This window comes from Aquarana catesbeiana, linkage group LG04 (assembly GCF_042186555.1).
Source record: "Aquarana catesbeiana isolate 2022-GZ linkage group LG04, ASM4218655v1, whole genome shotgun sequence".
NCBI classification, from domain to species: domain Eukaryota; kingdom Metazoa; phylum Chordata; class Amphibia; order Anura; family Ranidae; genus Aquarana; species Aquarana catesbeiana.
Window position 1 is genome coordinate 32,343,868 of NC_133327.1, and position 16,319 is coordinate 32,360,186.

General features: G+C 42.7%; 1 protein-coding gene across 1 annotated transcript in view; it reads left to right on the forward strand.

The window, feature by feature from the left end:
• Positions 1 to 14,460: 14,460 nt before the first annotated feature.
• Positions 14,461 to 16,319, forward strand: part of LOC141141146 (adhesion G-protein coupled receptor F3-like) — a 30,312-nt gene continuing 28,453 nt past the window's right edge. The window contains exon 1 of the mRNA XM_073628851.1: positions 14,461 to 14,575. Coding sequence (XP_073484952.1) covers positions 14,461 to 14,575 — 115 coding nt within the window. The remainder of the gene's footprint in view (positions 14,576 to 16,319) is intronic.

Consider the following 16,319-nt stretch of genomic DNA (forward strand, 5'->3'; position numbering starts at 1 on the left):
AGCTATTTTATCTAAGAGAAATTCCCAAAACATGGCCTGTTGGGGGTACTTGAGGACTGAGGTTGAGAACCATTGGTTTAGGTAAAGCATATTCATGTGTTAGAAGGGCCCAGTCAAAGTCCAGACCTAAATCCAATTGAGAATCTGTGGCAAGACTTGAAAATTGCTGTTCACAGACACTCTCCATCCAATCTGACAGAACTTAAGCTATTTTAAAGAGTAATGGGCAAAAATGTCACTCTCTAGATGTGCAAAGTTGGTTGAGAAATGCCCAAAAAGACTTGCAGCTGCAATTGCAGCGAAAGGCGATTCTATAAAGTATTGACTGGGGGGGGGGGGGGCTGAATACAAATGCACGCCACACTTTTCACATATTTATTTGTAAAAAAATTTGAAAACCATTTATCATTTTCTATCTACGTCACAATTATGTGCCACTTTGTGTTGTTCTATCTATGTAATATGATAAAATGTGGAAAATTTCAAGGGGTATGAATACTTTTTCAAGGCACTGTATATTGTATACCTTCTGTATGCAGCCTCCCCTAATACTTACCGGAGCCCCATCGCAATCCAGCGATGTCCATGAGAGCCACAGCCCTCTGAAGACTCTCACTCCTCATTGGCAGAGATAGCAGCAGGAGCCATTGCTCCCACTGCTGTCAATCACAGCTACTGAGCCAATGAGAAGGGGGCAGGGCCAGGCCATGGCTCTGTGTCTGAATGGACACGCAGAGCATCAGCTCAGGAGTGAGCCTGCTCGAAGTCCCCACAGCAAGCCGATTGCTCTGGGGGCACTTGGCAGGAGGGGAGGGGCCAGGGGACCCGAGAAGCGGAGGGTCAGGATTGCTCTGTGCAAAACCAATACACAGAGCCAGGTATGTATAACATGTTTGTTATTTTAAAAAAAAAGTTGTCTTTAATATCACTTTAAATATATAATAATTTGCTAATTATATTTCTTAATATATAAATAATAATATAATATAGAGGTTACATATTGTGCACATACATACTGTACATGCACACATTTCACCATGAAGGACTGTTCCCTCTGTTCTCTTTCTATGAAAATGTTCACCCATAGGTCGACTAGTACAAATGATTTCTGAAAGACGCAATTTGATCTTTATATTGTACAATTACATTGTTATGTCTATGGCCTGTGTGTCCTATTAATCACATTCACACACCAGTCTAAATAAGATGGATCTAGGCTGGTTACAGTATTCACCTCCATGACCTCAACAAATGTCAGCCCAGTTTCTTCAATGCCAATGTATTATAATCCGGGCCTTTTATTTGTTTCCTTATTCAAATACTGTCCAAGTTTTTGTTTGCTGTTTTGTCTATAGCAGGATATGAAGCTTAGTGTAAACAGGGAGTTAAATAAACTCCTCGGAAAAATAATAACTATACTCCGGTGTTCAGGTAGGGAGGGGTAAAATGAAATTCTATTAAAATATGGACACATTTTCTAATAAAACCCCAGAAGGGGTTCTGGTTGCTATACTCAGCTCTTTTCTTGGGCTCTCTGGCAGTAATTCATTTTCACAACTAGATTTCCTCAGTCTTCTGGGTTGAATGACGCTGAGGACATGCTGTGAGTACAGGGCACTATAGATTTGCCTCCTGATGGTGTATTCTCGCAGTGCCCTGTACTCACATACAATGATACAAAGAGCAGTGCCAACATCACCAGGTCAACACCACTGTTACATCATTGATACTTAGGAGAAATGAAAGGAACCCTAGGTCTAGTTCCCACCTCATCCCTTTAAAACCGAACACATATGAATTACTCAGGTTCTGTGGCTGATTAAGGTGGTAATTAAACTCACCTGGTGCCTTATCTGAATTAAATTAGCTTCAGATAATGTAATTCATATGTGTTCGGTTTTAAAGGGATGAGGTGGCAACGTTAACCCTAGGACCTATAGGACTTATAGCACTTATTGGACGAGGTATGTGAAATCTAGGTTTTCTGCTTTTTTTTACACCAAAGAATTTCTGCTCTTTCCTTGGTTTATAAATCTAGGATCAAAGTGCCACCCTGGAAGTGAATCGTCCAAATACACTATAAATGCATTCCAAAAAAAGGTAAATTACGCTATTACAGAGCCATTGTGTTTCACGTGTCATAGAACATTCCCTTCATCATGACATGAAGTGAGAACTATCACACACTGACAGAATTTGGACTTGTGTTTTGTATTTTAGTGTAACGAAAGGCAAACCTTGTTTTAGTTTTGGATAGAGGGGTGATGGATTAGAACCCCTGTCAGGTTTTATTGCTGTCTGTGCCCCCATTATGGAGATTCACCCCCTCTATTTGTCCTGTTTACCATTATCATTGAACAGGATAGAGAGGAAACCTTCCAATAGGGATACTAGTTCTGGTAACACCCAGGGATTCGCTCACTTTGGACGGATTTCCTCTCAATTTCGGTTTTAGTTATGGGACAGGAAGGAAGTGAAGGGAAATGCCCCCAATGGGACATATATGGCAAGGAGGGAGCACTGAGCCTTTCACTCCACTGAGATGCGATGCACAGCTTATCCCTCCTGACAGGCAAACTTTGGAGACTGTTATCAGATTGGTGCACTCACACACCTTGCAAATGTGAGTACCCTAATGTAGGGAGCTTTTATCCTAATACATTTTTATAAACGATATCACACTATCCAGTTTTTCTTTTCCTTTATTCCTAACTGTGGAGTTGCTGCTGAAAACTGTATCTGGATTCCATCACTGAGCCGTGGGATGGCTCATAAGCGTGTTTAGACTCAGTCTCACAGCTGAGTTGCACGCTCTGAGGTGAGCGGCTGTCCCCAGGGGGGACACTGGATGGCACTTGAGCATGGAATTCTGAGCACTAAGCACTAAGATTAATGCACGCACGTTGGATTTTTTATGAACTGTTTTTATGGACTTTATGTGCATTTCTTTCATATATTGGACTTTAATAATCACGTACCACATCTAGGATTTGATATTCACACTCATTGTGTGGCACTTGGCACTTTGTTGTATTTTGCACTTATCACTGTGATATATTTATTTATATATATATATTTTTTAATTTTTTTTATTTATTTATTTTTTTTTACACGGTAAATTTCAGACTATATAAATTATTTTTTTCATCCATTTATATATACAGGTAGTAGTTCAGTAATCACTACTCTTATTCTAATGGTATACATCTAGTATATTATTTACACATTGCACTTTAAAATTACTTGTTTTTTATATATATATATATATATATATATATATATATATATATATATATATATATACTGTATATCCTTTGTGCCTTGCTGTGGCTGGATAAGCCGCTTATGCGGTATTTTCAGAATACCCCATATGCATTAATAATCTCCAGATTGATATTTTCACCTTAGCGCAGCGTATCTTTTGTATACATTGTATTGCACGGCATATGAAACGTGTTCTGCGCGGGCAGCTAGGTGATTTCCACATTTGAGGCAATATACCATTGTGGCTTGCAAAATCCCCTTTTATCTATCTAAAAATAAAAAAATAAAAAGGAGTTATAACCCTCTCTTACTCTATCCAAAAAAATTGCCTTTAGTTCTAATTTAATTGTGTGGTTTAAGGCTGAGTTCACATTATTGAGAATTGGATGCAAATTTTTCCGCATGTCAGGAGTTTGTGACCGGCTCCCTATGGCAAATTGCACAGGAGTCTTGTGTTTCTTCTGGTTCATTTCAGGTCCGAATTCAGCCAAAAATTCGGGCTGAAATCGGACCTGAAACGGTGAATGGGGACCCACCGGACCCTTTCTGTGAGCTACTCCATGCTGCGGTGTGAACCCAGCCTAAAAGCAATATACTTTGTATTGAGTCGAATATATAACACTTCTAACGTCAAACCCTGATGCAGGATATGTACTGACAAAGGTAGTAACCCCCTAATTTGGGACTTTAAATGGACCACCCACTCACAGATGTATAAAAGATACTCTTTAATAATATAGAATAAAATACATATAAAAAACACATATGATAAAGCTGCACAACATGTGCTACATGAAAAATCAACCAGTCAATATATATATACAATGAGCGTACAAAGTAAATGCCCAAATGTCCGACGCGTTTCCGGTATGTGATGTTCCAATATCTTCCTCAGGGGCCAGGGGTTCAAAAAATTTTAACATTCAGTGACTACACACTACACACTGGCCAGGCACTCCTTCAGTGACTACACACTGCACGCCGGTTCGCCATACCTATAGGTCCTATCAGAGGTGGAACGCTGGGACATTGTTTCCTGGGCTATTTAGCCAAACAGCATTGTCTTCAATCAGCTTTTATGTCCCACCTAACTGAAATGAACCCTTAGGATTACTTCTAGATAGATATTGCTGACATTGTGCACCCCAAGAACGCACCCAATATTTACGACACCCACAGGTGGCGAGTTGTGTAGTGCCAATATGGACTGATTGGTCCCTAGTGCCCATTTGTGACATGGAATCATCACATTGGAATTTATTTGAATGTTAACATTTTTTGAACCCCTGGCCCCTGAGGAAGGTATTGGAACATCACATACCGGAAACGCGTCGGACATTTGGGCATTTACTTTGTACGCTCATTGTATATATATATTGATTGGTTGATTTTTCCATGTAGCACATGTTGTGCAGCTTTATCATATGTGCTTTTATATGTATTTTATTCTATATTATTAAAAAGTATCTTTTATACATCTGTGAGTGGGTGGTCCATTTAAAGTCCCAAATTAGGGGGTTACTACCTTTGTTTCTACTAAGGGGGATGGGACCACCATGCTCTATATGATATGATGGGAGCCTCTATTTTCTCTATCAGGATATGTACTGTGACCCCTAAAATGCATCATCTCTGTAATAAAGTCTTTATTTGGAATACATTTAAATCTGGATGATTCACTTCTGGAGTGGAGCTTCAATTCCATATTTACTCACTTACATCACTGAGGACCACCCATTGAAGGGTGGAAGGAGGGACCCCGGAGTTGGACTTTAAGCAGCCCAGCAAATGATCAAAAGCAGCTGTAATGCTTTCCTCCACTCCAGCATGCTTTTCCTAAAGACTGACTGTTCCAGACATCCAGCTGCAGTCTTAGCCATTGGTATTTATTCCACCTCCTGTGAGCCCAGGCTGTCATGGACACACCTCCTCTGGTCCATCACCAGTCACTGCAGGGAATGGCAGACCAGCAACTGGAAGTATTGGAGTCAGCCTGAATCAGTCACAGTTCCAGTTGCTGTCCTGGTTTACCCTTCTACTAAAGAGCCACAATTAAAGTGGTTGTACACCCTGTACAACCACTTTTACCTACAGGTAAGCCTATATTAAGGCTTACCTGCAGGTGCTTGAAATATCTCCTAAACCTCCACGGTTTAGGAGATATTTTCTAAAAAGACGAGCAGCGACGACTACGGAGCATGCGCTGATGTCATCAGTGCACGCGCCCTTTAAAAAGGGCACATCGTCACGCGACTCCGGCCAGTCACAGAGCCGGAGTTCGCGGCCCCGGTAGGAAGAGGGGAGAAGATGGAAGCTCCCTGCTCATGGGGACAACAGCGACAGTGCGGGCTTCGGTGTCAGGTAAGTGACACATAATGGGCTAATATGCGATGCAGAGCTTCGCAGTGCAGGGCGCTGCTGACTCCCTGCTGACTTTTAAAACTTCCTTGGTGTGGGCCTTTTTCGATACGTGTGCAGCAGATTGCACTGTTGCTGTTTGCAACCTATGTCTGAAGCAGGTCAAGTGTGGCCAGAACAGCAGCCGCTTGGGCACCACTTGCTTAACCAGACATATGACGACCTGCTATGCAGTCCGTTGGCAAGAGTACTTGAAAGACCCACATCAAAGAAAAAGGTGGACTTCTCCTCGCTCCTCATCTGGGATCTCCAACCCCACTATACCTCCAGTCCTCTCGAAAGCCTGCACTGAGAGGAATGAAGGTACAGCAATAGGTGCCCCAAGTACTTGCAGCCAATCTGCTAGCAGTACACCACCAATTGATTTTAGCAGGCAAATTTCCCTACCCCAGTTGCTGAACCGTAAAAAGAAATTCGGTCCAAGACATCCACATGCTCAACGTCTGAATGCTAGCTTGGCCAAATTGCTAGCACTGCAACTGCTGCCTTTTCACCTGGTAGATTCTGCCCCCTTTCGTGAATTTGTGGAATGTGCTTTACCTCAGTAGCAGGTTCCAAAATGCCATTTCTTTTCACAGAAGGCCATTCCGGCTCTCTACCGGCATGTGGAAGGAAATGTTTTGGCCTCATTGGACAGGGTAGTCAGCAGTAAGGTTCATATTACCGCTGACTCATAGTCCAGCAGGCATGGGCAGGGACGTTACCTTTCCTTCACGGCGCACTGGGTAACTCTGCTGGCAGCTGGGAAGGATGCAGGACAGGGTTCAGTGGCTGTTTGGAGGTTTAATTGTACCCCAAATGCCGCGTACACACGACCGGACTTTCCGGCAGAAAAGGTCAGACAGAATCATTCAGTCGGACATTCTGATCGTGTGTGGGCTTCATCTGACTTTTTCTTTCTAAAATTCTGACGGACTTAGAAATAGAACGTTTCAAATCTTTCCGATGGAATCAGTTCCTATCGGAAAAAACGCTCGTCTGTATGCTATTCCGACAGACAAAAAAACGATGCAAGGGCAGCTACTGGCTACTGAACTTCCTTTTTCTAGTCCCGTCGTACGTCATCGTGTTCTAAACGATCGGACTTTGGTGTGATCGTGTGTAGGCAAGTCCGTTTCAGGGGAACTCCATCGGAAAGACCGTCAGAGTCTATTCTGACGGAGAGTCCGGTCATGTGTGGGCAAAAGTGGGCAGTATATGGGATGGGGACAGCGTCCGTTCGATTCGTAGGTTCCCTAGGGGGAACTAACAAACAACATGGGAGACAACGAACGGTAACAAATTGATACAACATAAAAATGTAAGGAATACCTGCGAGGTGAGCCGTGCGTGTGAGTTCACATTGGACTGTAGCGGGATTGCAACGTATCGGGAAGGTGTGGCGTGGTGCCGTACACGAGGCAAAACAACAAAGTTTGGTGTAGTAAAATAGATGAGAGAAGAAGTGTGTACGAATAATTCGTAAGTTCCACTGCAGGAACCGAACACGGATGACACCACGAGTGGCCATGAATTGACATGACAAAACATGGTAACGAATCCTACCTGCGGCAATGGCTGTGAGACTGGGTTCGCACCGGACTGTAGCGGGTATGCAACTTATCAGAAGAGTGTGGCGTGGCGCCATGCATGACGCACACAAAATGACTTGGTTTGGCAAATAATGGGGAAAGAACCGCGTATGAACGATTCATAAGTTCGGCGGCGGGAACTGAACACATGACATAATAACTCCTACCTGCAACAGTGAGCAGTGTGACTAGGCTCAGTTTGGACTATAGAAAGTATGCAATGTATCTGATACGAATCGGTTGTAGAATGTATGAAATGAATCTGGTACGAATCTGTAGTAAGGACTATTAAATGAATCTGATACCAATTGGTTGTAGAGTGTATGCCACCCCTTACTCTGAAACCGAACATATACCAACCACCCAGCCCCCCAAGCTAATCAAAGTGCAGACAAGGCACCAGGTGGGTCTAATTACCACCTCAATCAGCCACAGAATCCATACAAACAATACATACTCATCTCTAAATGGATGAGACGGCAACCCCATGGACAGTGAATCCTATGAGCAGTGAAGCTTATGTCGAGGGATATCGGACAACGACTTAACGGCGGTTGGAGGCTTGGATCTACAAATGAATCATATGTGTGTAGATGGGAAGACAAACAAGGCAGAAGGAGCCTACGAAAGTACTACGCCTGTCGGGACATGACTTACAACAACTCGGAGGCAGGTTTTTTACGAAAGGGATGCAAATCGCAACATTGCGGATGATACAAAAAGGTTTGACTCCTACCTGCACCAGTGAGTGAGAACCGCCGACCAAGACCACGAACGTTAGAGGACAGGCCAGAAAACTGATTACACTGAGATGGATCTCATGCCTAGGGTAGTCAGTTTGAAATAGGAAAGTAGAGGGACTGGTAGGAACACCAGAGATTTCACACAAAGGAAGCAATACAAAGAGAACAGGATACATTCTCATACAAATACATGGTACAGCAGGCACATATCAGGAATATGAAATGTTGGGGTAACATATTCTTTAAATGACCCCCTTTTTATCTAGTCTCCATTTCCACTTCAATTCCACGACCGATGTGATTGAACTCCCACTACTCAATTTTGGAATCTGTGCAAATAAAATTCCATGATTTATTTGTGCCAATCCCATTTCTGCCTCATCATACATCTCTTGTTTATTCGATCTGTTTGTGTTGTGTAGGCAGAGATCCAAAGAACAGACACTGAACACAAATCCAAAAGATCCGGTAAGTAAATGCAGAATGTTTAAAAATCGCATTATATATAAAATATTAAACCTATAAGTAAATTATTTGTCATGGTGCTTTTCATGATTGGCAGCTGTGGTTGCAGAGGCCAGGAGGTGCTCTGTAATCAAAATAATTAGTATAGAATAGAACACTGTAGATAATTTCAGGGAAAAATGTACAAAGATATATACAGTATATAACTGATTAGGCTGTAAATACTATTAAAATTCAGCAGCAATCCACACTAAGGTAATCCACAAAATGTCACCAACACCAAAATGTCACCAACTAAAAAAGTGTATAGAATAGAATAGAAAAGAATAGAAGAAAACAATAGAATAGAATAATATAGAATATAACCTTCTTCCGAAATTTGAATTCAAATAGAGTATAAAAGAATAGATTAGAATAGAATAAAACAATAGAATAGAATAAAATAGAAAGAATATAACCATCTTCCAGATTGTAAGCTCTAACAAGCAGGGCCCTCTGATTCCTCCTGTATTGAATTGTATTGTAACTGTACTGTCTGCCCTAATGCTGTTGTAAAGTGCTGAGCAAACTGTTGGGGCTATATAAATCCTGCATAATAATAATAAATTCTGTATAATAAAGTATTTTTATATTTACGTACCCTTTAAGGGAAACCCATACCAAGGAAGTATGGAGGCTACAATTACTGACATATTGGGGGTTATTTACGAAAGGCAAATCCACTATGTACTACAAGTGCAAAGTGCACTTGAAATTGCACTGAAAGTGCACTTGGAAGTGCAGTCGCTTAAATCTGAGGGGTAGATCTGAAATGAGGGGAAGCTCTGCTGATTTTATCATCCAATCAAGTGCAAGCTAAAATGCTGCTTTTTATTTTCCTTGCATGTCCCCCTCGGATCTACAGCGACTGCACTTCCAAGTGCACTTTCAGTTCAATTTCAAGTGCACTTTGCACTTGTAGTTTGCACTTATAGTGCAAAGTGGATTTGCCTTTCGTAAACAACCCCCATTGTACCCTTCTGAGTATTATTAGTGTCCTGGCTGTCATTATGGTCTCCTGACTTTAGTACCCTTGGGCCAACTCGACACCACACATTGTGGTGTGTCAATACACACACGTTAACGCACGTTAATTTTTTATTCCAAATATATTTTTTAATTATTTTGTTCCAAAAATCTCTGACCAATTAAAAATGAGGGCATGATTTTGTGGTTGTGGCCACAAATGTGGGTGTGATTTTGGAGGGTATGATTAAAACTGGGTGGGGTCAGTAGGGCATACTTGTATTTCATTTTGAAAATCTGGCAACCTTCCCTAAAATAAACTAAGAAGCCAGCAGATTGTGGGTGAGGATTTGTGCACTGTACACAAATGTAGACATTTTACTATCGCTCATTGCCAACAGGTGGATACCCCGCTACTGTCTACATACAAATTATCCCTCAAAATGGAGCAGCAGAAAACTTGCAGCTTGTGAAGACATTACTGACTAGCAGGAACTTGACTGATGTGAACTCTGCCATCGAGATCGCCAGAATTCAGACATCAACAGGTCAGCTTTATCCCTGTGTAATGCTGAGGTCACACACGTGGATGTATAGCGATTAGACATGTGCAGAAGGAAACATTTGTTTTGTTTCGATTTGTCATTTATATAAATTCGTTTATTTCATTTTTTTTGTTTTCAGAATTCATTTTGTTTGTTCGTGTTCGAATTGATTTGTTATTTACATAAATTTGTTTAGTTAAATTAGTTAAATTTATTTAATTCGTTTTTGGAATTAATTTAGTTCAATTCGACCAAATTTGGAAAATTCAAATCAATTTGAAATCTATTTGAATTCTATTCAAAATCTATTTGAAATCAATTTTACTCTCATGGTGTAGTAATTTCAACTAGATTTATTCGTTAAAAAGTATGGCACTCACTATTGAACTCCTCCTGGGAGGAGTTAAAAACGTGTGACGTCATTGCGCATCGGTACATGGCGGCCATCTTGCTGGTTGGTAACGCTGGTGTGATTTACAGACATGCTGTTTTTTTATCTTACTGAAATGAGGGCAATACTTTTTAACTAATAAATTGAGTTGAAATTACTACACTATGAGATGCTTTCTTCACTGTTTTCTATACTATTGGGAAGTCCTCGGAGAAGCTAATCGGGAGATTAAGAGTGTGTCTCAAGAGAAGATTGGTGAATCATCCTCACGGGACACCTTCTCAGGAGTGTTCTTACACTGTGCATTTGGCCTTCTTTTGTGAGGGTCTATACTTGATGGTAAGTGTCAGAGACTTGAACCGGACAGCTGGATAACTTCCGTCGGGATCCCGAGGACACAGATTGACACCCACACAAGATGAGATCAAAATATGTCCATTTATTAAGGAAGATATCCCTTTGTTTATACAAAATAAAGGAAGGATGGATTACAATACATTTAGGGTTTGGTTACAGAGAAAAAGGATGACAATTCTAAGAAAAGGTGTTTACCTCCATATGACGTGTTGTCCCATAATATTTTCGGTAAAAAGTACAAGCTAGAATGTTCTCACAACAAACCAGCCACACTTAATCTATTAGCCTAAACATTTCTAGCAAGCAAACACATTCCAAGTCAAACTCAGATAATAGGAATAACATGGAAATATACAGAATAGAAACAGCATAGAAACATCATTAACCCTTCAGTAAGAGGAAGTGTGATCGGGTGAGGGTGGTGGCCTTTCCTTTTCTCTGAAGCACCCAGCTTTTTGTTTGTGCAACTGTTTCTCCTGAGCACTTCTGGATTTACTCTGGAAAGGACTTTTACTCTATTAAGGACTGTATTATCGTTCCAAAATTGGATGTTAGAATCGGATATGTTTTTAGCGCTGCACTTATAGTTTAATTGCGCAGGTATGGTCCACTGGAGGCACCATCAGGAAGCCAGTCCAGAGCAGCGATGTAAATCTCACGCTGGAGGAGAATGCATGTGAAAAGTGGCTGAAGGAAGCACTGATCAGCAGCACTGAGTTGTAAAAAGTTGGTGTTACGTGCCACCTCAAAAACAATCAGTAGATGCAGAGATGTAAGCAGCTGAAGTTAGAGACAAACCTCCACATTTCTTGTAAACGTTATGCTTGGTCTCACCCCCCTCCCACCTCCATTCCCTTTCTGGTAGCCTCACTGACCAACAGGAAGGCAATGGAGGAGGTACAGGCAGGGCTGAGGTCAGCTTTACCTGAGCAGTCAAAATTTGCATATAACTTCACCTGCCTGTCTTGGGATCAACTGATCATTTTGACCTATTTATTTCCAGGTAGCTTCTGCTAATTACTATATTTTGATGATATGCTCAGAGTGATTGCCCAGATATATGGCTGGTTTACTTTAACCTCTGATTATGTGTAGCAATAACTCTCCGCGGAGCTGCTGGTTTAAAGCGGGCTTGTTACCTTCACTCTCGTTCCCTCTGTTTCACCGTCACCGGGTCTAGGGTTCCCGGACGATACAAGCACCAACACTTGAGTAAGTTTTCAATGCTTTATTGAACAATTAACGAATGAAGTAGCAGGAAAGAGGCAGAAGGGAAACTGCAGGGAAAGCTCAAATACCTTTCTGTAGGATTCTTGACAAATGTCCTTTAGAGTTGAAGATTATAGTAGAATGCGCTCCCCTCGTGGGACACACTCTCTCTCACTTGCCTAGCAGCCAGTACGTAGCACGAACAAAAGTCTTTGCCACAGACTTGCTTGGGATGAACCCGTACGATCCTCTGCCACAGGATGTATTGGTTTTGTGGTGAAAGTCAGTCACAGTGCTTGAACCTTTAAGCCAAACCCGGCAACACTATGCTGTAAAGTTATTTTAGGATACATCCTCCAACCGAGTCACCAGGCCCCTCTCTAGACCAGCACTCTGCATGGTCCTTCCATGACGGGTCCTCCCCTGGGATCTCCTCGGTTGTCCAGCTTCTTCACTCTGGATAGACAGCCTAGGACCATTCCTCGGCTGCTGTGGTAGGCCCCAGACAAGCTTCTGCGCCCACTCACACGCCGCAGCGACGTGGGCCTCCGGAACGGAGGACCACGAGGTAGCACTCTAACGCATACCTGTCGCCCAGGAGGGCCAGCAGGTGGCTGTAAAACGAACCCCAAAATATGGCATCTGTCCCATAAATACCTTCTCCCAGAATGCAACTCGGAGGACCACCTCCACCGAGTCCTCTCCAGGACAGAGGAGCACCCATACGCTTTGACAGGTTGCCTTTCCAACACTAGCCAGCGGTAACAGCGACCCCCACCGGCTCATTATGGAAACACACACGCAACGTCAGCCAAGCTGGAACAGAGGCAAATCTAACTTCCCTAACGAACAAGTTACTAAATTTACCTATCAGATGGTAGATCGCAAATCTACCAGCGCTACATATGTTATACCTAAATAATTAAAATTGGACAGCATGCAGAAAAAAGGGCCCAATTGCTTTTCCCTACAGATGTATTTAGCGGAGGTTCTTTGTAACTCAAAGAATTCCAATCATCCATCATGGCCACAGAGCCATGGGGAATTCCCTGTTCCTTTTCTTGGCCACTTTGTGCTCCTTCATCCTGGTGGACATGGGAGACCCAGGCAAAAATTCCATCTGTCTTGAATTTACCAGGACAGTCCCGCATCTTTGACCCCATGATGCTATGTCCTGGGTGGTGTCCCACCGGGATCACAGTGTCACCTTTACTTGAATATCCAAGCAAGGCATTTATATTGGTGATCAGGTGCAAGTAATTAGAGGTGGATTTAAGTGGGCCAGTCCAGCAAGTGGAGTTTGGGTTGGACCAGATGGTCACTAGGTGGGCCTGAGACAGACTGTGGGGTTGATTTATTAAAATGGGAGAATGCTAAATTTGGTGCAGCTGTGCATGGCAGCCAATCAGGTTCTAACTTCAGCTTTTTAATTTAAGCTTTGACAATAAAACCTGGAAGCTGATTGGCTACCATGCACAGCTGCATCAGCTTTTGCACTCTCCAGTTTTAGTAAATCAACCCCAGTGGGCGAGGTTAATTCGTGTCCAGGGAACAGAAACTGAAATGCTGGTAAATATGCCTACTGCTGCAACATAAACGAGCAGCAAGTTGATTTGCTGCAGAATCAACAGCACCCGTTGATGATGTGATTGACATTTATGGATATTGATGCCACTTTGGGCTGGCCACACAACGTTGCAATGTGATTGTGCAACCTCCTTTGAATTTACCGACAGCTCTATATTGTGAGGGACTTCCAAAACAATCCTTTCAGTTTATATTCATTCACATAGGGCCTCCCATTATACAGTTAAAAAATAAAGGAGATTGTACAATCATTGTAACATGTGTGTTCAACTGTTGCTAATAATGGCATGCTGTGCTATGTGGCAGAGTTGTGTAAATCCTGAGACTGGATGGACAGAAATAAAAATCCTTTAGCGTGTAAAACAACCACCATATATGTTTCAGCTGTATGTTTAGTTTCCAGTTTTAAGTCTTCATGACTAAGCCCTGTGGGCAGGGCGAAATGCGTTGGTGGGTGTGGCCCGGATGGAGGAAGACTAAAGCGGCTTTTCATCTGTCTGATATCTGAGCTTTCTCTGGTGTGCAGCGGTTTGGATTTCTGTTTGCCTCATGAATGTGTATAGAGCAGGGATAGGTTATCTCCAGTCCGGCACCCTTCTCAGTAAGAATTACCAGAACTTGTGATGGAGATCTGAAGCAGCACCCGAAGTCTTTATGGTGTATGGTCACCTGGAGTCTCCAAGTTTAAAACCAAATCAATAAAGGCATCTTATTTCTATCCTGACAGGTTCACTTGAAATTCCATCTCTGCTCCCTTACATAGGCCTTGCACTCTCCCCAATGGATTTTCTGGTCATGTGTAGACGGTGTACATTGTGCCTGATGGAAGGGTTATTTGTCTCCTAGAATGCACCAAGAGACAAGAGGGCACCCAGTGTTCCTGCCAGCCCGGCTTCCATTTCGACATGGACAAGTGTGAATCCTTCCAGTCATGTCACATCCTGCTGGAGATCGACTCGTACTGTGTCTGCACTCACCTGAATTCCAGCAGCGCCGTGTATTGTGAAGAGCTGCCAGCAAGTAGGTGTATAATCACGACCAAATCAGCCATGGTGCATCAAGTATCTTTCAGAAAACTGTAGCCAAGATCGCAGGTGTGTGCGTACAGTCCCGGCCAGGAAGCCGGTACAAAGCAATGACAGACTGACAGCAGCCACCGCTGTCCACCAGTGGCTGAATGTAATTACACGTGGAGCAATTACCTGCAGTTAAGGATAGATGATTGCCCCTAGATGCTAGCTTCTTGCTTTCAGGGGCGATCATCTGTCCCTAAATGCAGATAATCTCTCCATTTGTGAATACATCTGAACTCCGGCAGACAGTTGCAGCCACTGACAGCCTGTCACAGGCTTCCCGGCTGTGGCTGTGTGCACAAACCCGGGCTCCTGCAATAATAACCAAAAATATTAGACACTATATGTTTCCTTTGACACAAAGGAGAAGGTAAACCATTTAAAGGGAGATAAGCTGAACTCTTACTAGCAGCAGTAAACCACGAACGAGACTGATACACTCAGGAATAGTCCAAGAAGGTTTGTCTTGCACTTTTGTTCATCAAGGCAGCAAATAAAGATAGTCTGAATGCAGGAGGGCGTTGCACAGCAAGTTTATAGAATAAAACAAACAAAACATCTGCTCATCCAAGCCATTAATTAAACTCAGGTCAGTTCCATTAATCGGTTCCCCTAAACCAAGGGTCTCAAACTGGCGGCCCTCCAGTTGTTGCGGAACTACAAGTCCCATCATGCCTCTGCCCATGGGAATCATGATTGTAACTGTCAGCCTTGCAATGCCTCATGGGAATTGTAGTTCTGCAACAGCTGGAGGGCCGCCAGTTTGAGACCCCTGCAAAACAAACAGTCAGCTCTTTTATCTTTTAGTGTTCTGTCAGTTGTCAGCTTTTTCACCCAGCAGCAGGCTCCCACAACAGAGCGAGAAAGAGCCCTGAGCATCAGTCAGCTCATATATAAAGGCCTTTGGACAGCTGAGACTAATAATGAGGTCTGGCTGCCAGGATATTGACCTGGGAATGGAGGCTTAATCCTTCTCAAACTTCTACAAAGTCCCCAGGCTCCAGGACCCAAAACAGGACTTATTAAGATTCTGAAAAAAATACAGAGTTTGCTTTTTCTATATCATTCATAATAGACCTTGAAGCCTCTCAGGATGTGTAGGTGATAAATCTAGGTGACACCTATATGCCACCCACAATCCTGCAAGCCAGTGCCTCACAACCCCTAATGATTATTTCTCGGAGATGTAACCTCATATGCATCCTTTTTCGCTGTGTATTTTCATTAGTTACCTTTGTTTGTAGCACTTACATTATATGGCCAAAAAGGCTTGTGGACAACTGGGCATCAAACCTATTATATATAACAGGGTCTCTAAACTTTCTAAACAAAGAGCCAGTTAACTGTCTTTCAGGCTTTAGGGGGCCAGACTGTGGTCTGTGGGAGTAGAATATACCCTGGTGTCAGTGGGAGTTAACTATGCCCCATTTTTTAAATCAGTGAGAGAAATAGTGCCCCATCGATGGTGTCAGTGAGAAGAATGGTTCTCCATCAATAGTGTCAGTTGGAGGAATGGCACCCTATTGATGGTGTCAGTGGGGAGGAATGGTGCAAGCAAAGGGCCACATCTGGCTCCCAGGCCACAATTTGTAGGCCACTGGTGTATAAGTTTGTTGGACATCCCATTCAAAACTATAGACATTAATTTGGAGTTGACTTCTTATACCAGCCTCCACTCTTCTGGGAAGGCT